Raw genomic sequence first — 9,989 nt, forward strand, 5'->3', positions numbered from 1 at the left:
GGAGGTCCTAGGTTCAAATCTGGCCTTAGACACTTCCCAGCTGTGTGACCCTGGGCAAGTCACTTAACCCTCATTGCCTAGCCCTTACCATTCTTCTGCCCTGGAGCCAATACGATGACTCCAAGATGTAAGATAAGGGTTAAAAAATAATAATAAAATAAATGAAAAATTTTAAAAATACCCTTGAAATCATGAACACTTGTCACAAGTTCTACAGATTTAGCCAATCTTTCAACTGTGGATGAAATATTTTTAGCAAAGTCTATTATTACCATCATTCAAAAATTTGGTGGAAGAAACCAGAAAACCCTCCGTACTATTGATGAAAACCTTTTGAGTCCAAAAATGTCACCAAGAATCTAGATTATTCTGGTGGAAGGGTAGAATAAGCTGAAGAGTTACCCATATAATAAATCTATTTCAAAGCTACTAGGCTTCACAAGAAAAAGCATCCCCATCTCCCAGGTGAGATTATGATCCATTGCAGAGTAACTAATCCACTTGGGCACCTCCCTCCCTCTTGGTAAGAGAATGTAACAATGTAACAGAACTATCTCCACTATGTCCCAACCATTTTCACGTGGAAGTGAGGATTAAAGAACAAAAATCACTTCAGATGACTCATCCATTACATGTTCAATAAATGTAGAGATAGGAAAAATACAACAATGCCATTGTACTCGACTTCAACTACAAATGGACCCTTACCTCTTGTTACAAACAACTCAGAGGTAGACAAATGATCAGTCAGAGGTAGGTATGCTCCCAAATATCTGAAAATCATGTCTAAGGACCCATGAAAATAAATTTAAATCAGTAGATAATTAATTTCTCCAAAACTTGTATATAGATTGAAACTAGTTTGATGGAGTCCATTCATTATCTATGTGTGACAATTAGCAAAGGCAAATAAGGAACAAAAGACTGTTTATGGGTTTTTTACAATGATATGTTCTTCAGTACATACACTATATATACAGTATAGGGGAGGTACAAATAAAGACAATGTAACAATATTTCAATTTTGATATGTTATGAAGTGGTTAACAGTAAATTACAGACATCTTGTATTTAGAATTGAGTTACAGAGATTTCTTTATTATGGGGAGGGGAACAAACTGAAACACTTAACATCAATAAGGCAATGGGGTCTGAAAAGGCTTAAAATTCATCACCAGACTCTTTGAGGTTCCTTCCCCCCCAAGTACCATCATTCATCTAAATTCCTTTGTCCACACCTCTGGGATCCCCCATACTGAGGGGGGGTGTTCTCAAACTGAGTACAGATGTTTGCATGTGAGTTTTGATTTGCCTCATATGAATAACTATTCCTCCTATTCTTATCATTATCCCTGAAACTTCTATTCCCAGTTTCCTGATTCCTCTTCTTACAATTCATAATTACATGGACCACTTTTCTACAAAAATAACACGTCAGTAGTTGTTGTATGGATTCTTGTAAGGGAGCTATGATTTCACCTTGTTTTGCCTTTCCAACTGTTTTAGTTAATTCTTTTATTTCCTTTCTTAATGACTCCACTAATGTAGTGTTCTCTTTATCCTTCTCTCCCTGTTTAGCAGTTAAGTCCTTTATTTCTTTCCTTAATGATTCCACTAAATCAGTGTTCTCCTTATGTCCCTCAAAAGCATAAACCACCACTGTTTTCAATTCTTCAAGGTCTATAGTAGTCTAGTTTGGATAGCTAGTCATAAAATAATTCTTAACGACCTTACAACTGTTCTTTACAAATTGTATTCTGATTTGTCTAACGTCCCTTTCCCTATCAAGATCCAGGTCTATGTACCTTCCTCCCAGCTGATTCAGCCTATCCATCAACTGAGAGGGGTTTTCACTGTCTTCCTGCTTAAGATTTTCAAATTTAGTTCACTTACCAGGTCTATCATAACAAGTTCTCATACCTTTTAGCAATGCATTTCTAGCCTGGAAGAGTTGTAAATAATCTTGCTCTGAATTTGGGCCCCATTTGGGATCTTCAGTTGGCCAATGAGTTCTTACCTCTCCTTGGGCCTGATTAACTGGAGAAAGAATCTTATTCCTTTCCCTTTCTGTTAGCAAGGCCTGGAGCAAATTTTGCACATCAATCCACATAGGATTATATGTGCAGAAAATGCTTTCAACCTTATTAATGAGCAATATGGGCTCAGTTTCAAGGGAAGGAACTTTTTCTTTTAATCTATCAATGTCCTGTGGAGTGAAATGTGTATGGTGTTTAATGTTTACTATGTCTCCATGTCTGTTATAAGTAGGATCATCTCTTTAGAAGGAAAAGGCCTTTATTTGAATCATCTATGGTAACTGCTGCTTGGCCTGTTTTCTGGATTTCAATGGTGTGGGTTGTAGTGAGGATAGTAGGGGAAGAGCTGAGTGGATGAATTGAGAGCAGGGGCTGGTCAGGGGGTTAGGAGGCAGGGTGAAAGGATTAGTGGTGGGGTTGGGAGTGGGGAGGAGAGGAATGGAGGTGGGGCTGAGGCGGGGTGGTGAGGGAGGGTAGGACCAGGGTCAGGGTGGAGAGGAATAGGATAGGTGAGGTCTAGAGGAGGAGTCATAGTAAGATGGGTGGAATTGGTCAGGGGAAGGAGGGTAGGGAAAAGGAAAAGGCAGGCAGAGATGGTACAGTTGGAGATAGGGGAGATGGGCGGCACTGGGTAGTGAGAAGGAGGAAACTCAAGGGAATGAGTAGTGCGATGGTAAGGGAGGGTAGAGAGATAGATTAGGAAGAAAGGGATGGGAGGAGTGGGGCAAGGTTTGACAGGGAGAGGAGCTGAAGGGTGCAAGTTTTGGTTTGTATCAGTATGAGGAGAGACTTTCTCACAACCCAGGTGGGTTGATAGGGTGTATTTTGTGTTAGATCTAATCAAAGATCCAGGAGGAGGAATTGAAGGAGTTAAGCCAGAATGATCTGGTTCCAAAGAAAGAATGATTCCACCTCTTGAGGTGATGGTTAATTTATCAACATGATGTGCCCACAAGTATTTATAATCTTTGGAATCTTTGTTTTTAATGGCTAACTTCAAATCTTTTAATATCTTGAATTTAAAGGATTCATAATTTGGCCATGTAAAAGATTTTTCCATCTAGGCTTTACAAAGTTTTTTAGCTTCCCTTTTTGTCATCCAAAGTTCCTTAGGAAGATTAGGATCACCCCAAGAATGAAAAAATTTATGCAGTGGTGAATCTGGAGGAATATTTCCTGATTTACCTTGATTGTTGCAGTATTTCCGCTAGTGTCTAATCTGTCTGTCTTATTCTACCTATTTAAACTAGGCTGAGAATTGCTAAGTAGTCAGTTTATACAGTGAAAAATTCCTGAAGCATAAAAAATGGAGACACAAATTTCTTCTATGTTATTGTGAAAGGCAACAAGAGTGGGATTAAATAAGAAGCTAATAGAAGGAATTAAGTAATTTTTGCACAGCAATAGTACCAATAATTAATATGTATTTATTATAATTACTGTTGTTATTAATAATTAATAATAATAAACAATAATAAACAAGTATCAATTATCAATAATAATTCTTAATAATTAACAATAGTTTGGTGACTAATAATAGGTGTTGAAAATTAATAATTATTGTTATTGTTAGTAGTATTAATCTATTGTGTTATAAACTCAAGGCGTGTCCGGCATATTAAAGTAGACAAGCAGACTAAAACTGCTTCTCTTAAAAAAGAACCTATGCTATACTCAAAACTCAAAACTGTCTCAGAAGGAAATTAAGGATACTTTTTAAACTGAAGTGATTTGCCAACTGTTATAATTAAAATGAATATATCTACTAGTTATTATTTTTCATAAAGTTTATGAATAGGAAAGGTAGATAAGCATGGAGTTAAAAACCTTTTTCTTACTTTAAGTTCAGACCATGTGTTCTAGTCTATAGGCATCTTTCTCTCTTTCCCTCACTTCTCTCCTCCAGCCCCAGGACCAGGCAAAAGCAACCCAGGTGAGTTCTGTCCCCTTTCTTTTATTGATGTTCAAGATGGAACTGTGGTATGAGTAGAATGTTGATCAACCAGTCAGCCCTCCAGGAGGGGGAGGGGATGAACTACCCTTGGAACACCCATACAATTAAAGAGATAGACATGTAAATGGCTCTTAAGGATGGATTCTGGGTTGAGATTCTTGTTCTTTCAAATTTAATGTGGTATTAAAATGAAAAAAGCAACAACACATTTTCTCAAGCTCAGAGACCACAAGAAATTCATGGTTCTGAAGTTTTGAATAAAATCTGAAAAAATAATGCCTTTCTCTTAAAAAGTATTTTAGGATATGTCTTTTAAGTTTTTCCTTTTAAACTGTAACTTAGTGATATTAGGAACTCAGAAATCAGAGGTTCTAATAAGTTCTTAAGCTAACATCTCTCCCATTTTTCTCCCTCTCCCTCTCAACAAACTCCTTTTACAAGCCCCCTTTCCTGGGTTAATTGACATTTAAAAGGGGGTTGGAATATCAAAAGACCTTTGCCAAAGATGTCAGGTGTCAGATGATCACCCCACCTCACCAAATGTCTGAGTGACTAACACTTTCTGTTGTAAAAAGTATAAAATCCCCAGAACTGATATCATCTGGGGGGACAGCTTTTCCATTCATGCTGTCCTCCCAAGGAACTGCTTCCCATCTTGCAGTTCCACCTTGCTATCCTCCTGGCAATTCTCAACATTACTTTCTAAATTAATAAATTTCTCTTTTTGTTTTTAAGCTAAGTTTTGGCATCTTGCATTCTTGCAAAAGGTATCCTTCCTGAACCCCAGGGGTACACCTCTTCACCCCCATAACAGTCGCCTGATTTAAAATACTATAGATCAAGTCAAAATGACTTTCAATAGTTTTTATTTACAAAATAGGTGGAGAGTGAAAGTTGAGAAATACAAAAAGAGGGTAGATTAGATATTTAACTTATCACATTAAATATTGCTCCAGTGCTAGACTCAGCACAGCATGACTTGTTAACCCTCTACCAAAATTAAACTCTCTTCAGAAGTCAGGAAAGGAAAGCCAGCTATTCACTCACCCAAGTTCCCTCCAAGAGGCAATTCAACCAGAAGAAAAGGAGCTGTTAAGGATGACTCCTGAAGCTGACCTCTATTCCCAGAAATTCAGGGCTTTTATAAGTGATTTATTGTCCATTCCCCTCTTCACAGGGACCAATCACATCTTTCAAATTGTCTACCACTGCCCATGGGGGCAGTGTCTTGTGGGATCCACTTCTCATCCTCTGGTGGTATAAACTATTCTAAATAATTCACAATTTCCTACTGATTGAATTATTACCCACTTTAGCAAACGTCTTGCAAACACTCTTACTGTTTGATGAGGTACTAAGTAGGGGTACTAAAAGAAAGTCTGATTCACACTTCATAGTCAGGTGAGCTACAAAGTAGGGGTACTTAAGTTAATGTTAATCCAAGTGTTAACTCAAAATAGACAAAGAGAACAAAGAATTCCCTTTCACAGCATGTGATACTTGGCAAGTGAAGGGGCAGAGGGTAAATAGGGACAGGCTCAAATTCTTAGAGAGTGGAAGGGTAAATCTAAAATGGGCTCCTCAAACACGGGGAACTAGCTACCTATCAAGGATTGGGCCCAAATCTCCTTAGCATTGAGTAAACCCTGAGTCACAGAGAGTTGACTATGTGAAAGAGAAGAAAGAATAATGTTGACTTTGGAGAAAGGAAAAGTAGGCAAAGTCCTAAGCCCCACCCATGTGGACCTTTGGCCCCAGCTCTGGAACTCTGGGGTTTAAAAAAATGGGAAGGGCAATAATGGGAGGGGTGGGGGAGGGTTTCCATGGTGATGGGACATAATGGAGAGAGCTTTTTTTTCACCAACTCCTGACCAGGGATAAGGTAGTGGAAGGACCTATGTGGTCAGTACATCTACTGTGAGAACAGAAGAAATTAATCTAGGGAGGCCACAGGGATTTAAAGAGCATTGGGGCTGCTACTGCCATAAGAAGACACAGACTTGAAACCTAAGGGCCAAAGAGGACAGGGATTCAGAGGACCATTTGAGATCCTAAGAACTCTGTGGAATGAGAATGAACAGTTTACAGAGCTTCCAGATCATGTCCTTGAAAAGACCAGGGTCTGAGGGGAGGAGTTAAGTTAAAGCAGAAGCCTGGTATTATCAGTTGCTTCCCTTTGGTCATGTCTAGGGATGTAGCCAGAGAAATGCCTCTAGACTCCCTTCCTAAGGAGCCAAGTTGGTCATGGATGAAGATGAAAGAAGGTTTCCTTTCAAAGTGCCCTTGGATATGGGAATGGGGTCATGGGCTGGGCTTCTCTCATTTCAGCCTAGGATTTTTCCTTCTGTTGACAGTGATTCTTCCAAGCATTCACTGTGTCTTGGGATCAATGTATTCTTCTTCTCATGAAATAGTCATCCCCAAGAGATTAATGACTTGGGAAGGAGAAGAAAGAGTTGAAAGACTCTCCTATTCAATATTTATGAAAGGCAAGAAGGTGGTGATACACCTGAAACAAAAGAAAGGGCTGTTTGTTAACAACTTCCCTGTTTATACCTATTCCAATGGGAAGCTCAACCTTGACATGCCTTTTCTCCAAAATGATTGTTACTATGATGGGTACGTGGAAAGCTATCTGAAGTCCCTGGTGTCTATCAGCACCTGCTCAGGCCTCAAAGGTTTAATCAACATAGAGGGAAAAGTCTATAGAATTGAGCCCATTGATGCCTCGAGTAACTTTGAACACATCCTGTACCAAACAAAGAGTGATGAACAAGATTTCTGTTCGGGGCCTGTGAGAGAACAGCCTGAATTTGAGGGCAATCTGGAAGCAAAAGCCGTATTGGTCAAGGATGAGTCACACATAAAAGATTTTGTGCATTATGAATGGCCATACAACAAGATAGTGAAAATATTTATTGTGGTTGACAACAGGAGGTTCCGAAATTGGGATAGCAATGTGACCAAGACCGCCCATATGGTGATGGAAGTGCTCTCCATCGTGGATACCTACGTAAATCCAATCAGAGTCAAAATGTTCTGGGTTGGTTTAGAGATCTGGACACAGAAAGATATGAGCAAAATTTCACAGAGTTTGGTAGAAACTCTTAAATATTTCAGTGCATGGAGGTACTTTGGACTCTTACCTAGAGTTTTTCATAATATTGGCCATCTGATTGTAGGGCATGAAACTGGAAGCAAAGCAGGATACTCCTATCTTGGTGGTATGTGTGTGTCAATCAAAGCTGCGGGAGTTCTTGCCTTCCCTCATGAAGATGTGGCCCGCTTTGCCTCTGTCATGACCCATGAGTTGGGCCATAGTATGGGCATGGAACATGATTCCAAATACTGCATGTGTGGTGATGAATATTACTGCATAATGCATGAGTCTGTCTCTCAAAAACAGCTTTTTAGCAACTGCAGCTTAGAGTACTTCTATAAATTCCTGTATGGTGCACATTCGGGATGCATCTATCTATCGCCAGACCCCACAAGATTATTCAGGGTGTCAGTCTGTGGGAACGGAATATTAGACAGAGAGGAAGAGTGTGACTGTGGAAATGAAGAGACCTGTACAAATGACCCTTGCTGCCTTCCCACCTGCAGGCTGACTGAGGGCTCCACTTGTGCTTTTGGGCCCTGCTGTAAAAATTGTAATATTCAGAGGGCAAGTGAGGTGTGTCGTCCCAGCAAGAATGAATGTGACCTCCCTGAATATTGCAATGGCACCTCCATTTGGTGTCAGCCAGATGTCTACAAACAAGATGGCACCGAGTGCAAGGATGGCTATTGCTATGAGGGGTTTTGTCACAGCCTGGATAAACAGTGTGTTGAGATCTTTGGTGAAGGCTCCAGGAAAGCCCCAGATAGTTGCTATGAGAGTATAAACAGTAAGGGGGACCGGATCGGGAACTGTGGCCCTTCAATTAATGGTCTACGCAGGCGCTTTCGAAAATGTGAACCCAAAGATAGCAAGTGCGGAAGGCTTCTATGTCAGAACATTAAGAAGCTGCCCCAAGGCAAGAACCACCATACCTATTTCCAACTGCCCTGTGAGGGTTCATGGTGCTGGGGAGCGGACCTCTTAGAGAAGTTAGGGACCATTGACCAAGGAGAAGTGTACGCTGGTACAGTGTGTGACGAGGAGAAGATATGCCTTAACAATATATGTTCTGATATACACGTACTCAGGAAGAGGTGCAGCGCAGCTCTCAATTGTACTGGGAGAGGGACATGTAACAACTTGAATCATTGCCACTGTGATTCTGGTTATGCCCCACCGAATTGTATAAATAGAGGTAATGGGGGCAGTATAGACAGCGGGCCCCTTCCTGCCTATTTTCCAACAACCCATACTACCACTACTACTACCACTACTCCAACCACTACCACTCGCCGCACTACTCCCCGCACTACTCCCCGCACCACTCCCCGCACCACTCCCCGCACCACTCCCCGCACCACTACCCGCACCACTCCCCGCACCACTCCCCGCACCACTCCCCGCACCACTCCCCGCACTACTACCCGCACCACTCCCCGCACCACTCCCCGCACCACTCCCCGCACCACTCCCCGCAGCACTACCCGCACCACTACCCGCACTACTACCCGCACTACTACCCGCACTACTCGAACCACTACCACTACTCCCACTACTACTACCACCACTCCAACCACTACCACTCCCCGCACCACTCCCCGCACCACTCCCCGCACCACTCCCCGCACCACTACCCGCACCACTACCCGCACCACTCCCCGCACCACTCCCCGCACCACTCCCCGCACCACTACCCGCAGCACTACCCGCACTACTCCCCGCACTACTACCCGCACTACTACCCGCACTACTCGAACCACTACAACTACCCCCACTACTACTACCACCACTCCAACCACTACCACTACCCCCACTACTACCACTACCCACACTACTACCACTACTACTACCACCACTCCAACCACTACCACTACCCCCACTACTACCACTACTACTACCACCACTCCAACCACTACCACTACTACTACTACCACTCCAACCACTACCACTACCCCCACTACTACCACTACCACTACTACCCCTCCAACCACTAACACTACTCCAAATCTTACCACTATTACCAACACCCACACCACTATTATCATCACCACCACCTCCCGATCAAGTCACCGGAAGACTCTGAACACTCCTACTGGCAGACTTCGAAGAAAAGGACATAAAGAAATAATATTGGCCAGCTTCTTGTTCTTGGTTACCATCCTCCTCCTTGTGAATAGTGTAATTTGGTGCCTCATCATTCTGGTGTATGTCCGGAATGGAAGAAAACTGCAAAAAGGAATGGGCACTCAAAGTGTGGACCAGAAAAGCACACAGGGCTCTTTCCAATCAATGAGACCCTGAGATAGAAAGATTGGGGCTGGGATCCCCAGCAAGGAAGTGATGACTTCTCGGATCTATGGAATGATACCAAATCATGCTTTGGAAGCACAAGTGTTATTTAAAGCAGGAAATATCTGAATAAAAAGATACATGAAAATGGAACTTCCCCCAGGTGAGATATTGATTTGAGCTCAGAGTTAGATAGGACTGGGTTCTGCCTAGTTGTGGGATCACTAGGGTCCCCAGTGAGGATACCTAGTACTGGGAGGTGAACCTCTTTGAGGGGGTTAGAATCATTAACCGAAAGAAAATTCAGCCTTAAGGTTGGATTTTGACACAGAGAGGATAGGATGACTTTAGGGACAGATCAAGGCATCCTTGGGACACCTAGGGACCACAGAGGATAGCACCAAGTCTGGAATCCAGAGGACCTGGGTTCAAAGCTGGACTTAGACATTTCTTGGCTGTGTCACCTCAGGCAAGTCATGTAACCCCCTTTGCCTAGACTGCCTTGCCCCTGTCACTTTTCTGACTTAAAATCAATACTAAGGGGGGCAGCTGGGTAGCTCAGTGGATTGAGAGCCAGGCCTAGAGATGGGAGGTCCTAGGTTCAAAT

The 9,989-nt window shown here is 42.2% G+C and overlaps 1 protein-coding gene across 1 annotated transcript; it reads left to right on the forward strand.

Moving 5' to 3' along the window:
* Positions 1-5,830: 5,830 nt before the first annotated feature.
* Positions 5,831-9,535, forward strand: LOC130458218 (disintegrin and metalloproteinase domain-containing protein 1a-like). Its single transcript, XM_056821734.1, has one exon. The coding sequence runs from the start codon at positions 6,173-6,175 to the stop codon at positions 9,392-9,394; it is 3,222 nt and encodes a 1,073-aa protein (XP_056677712.1). The 5' UTR covers positions 5,831-6,172; the 3' UTR covers positions 9,395-9,535.
* Positions 9,536-9,989: the final 454 nt, after the last annotated feature.

Source organism: Monodelphis domestica, chromosome 3 (assembly GCF_027887165.1).
Source record: "Monodelphis domestica isolate mMonDom1 chromosome 3, mMonDom1.pri, whole genome shotgun sequence".
Classification (NCBI taxonomy): Eukaryota; Metazoa; Chordata; class Mammalia; order Didelphimorphia; family Didelphidae; genus Monodelphis; species Monodelphis domestica.

Bases quoted from the DNA above. Each gene is read 5' to 3' on its own strand.
- LOC130458218 (XM_056821734.1), top strand. From the start codon at position 6,173: ATGTCTAGGGATGTAGCCAGAGAAATGCCTCTAGACTCCCTTCCTAAG.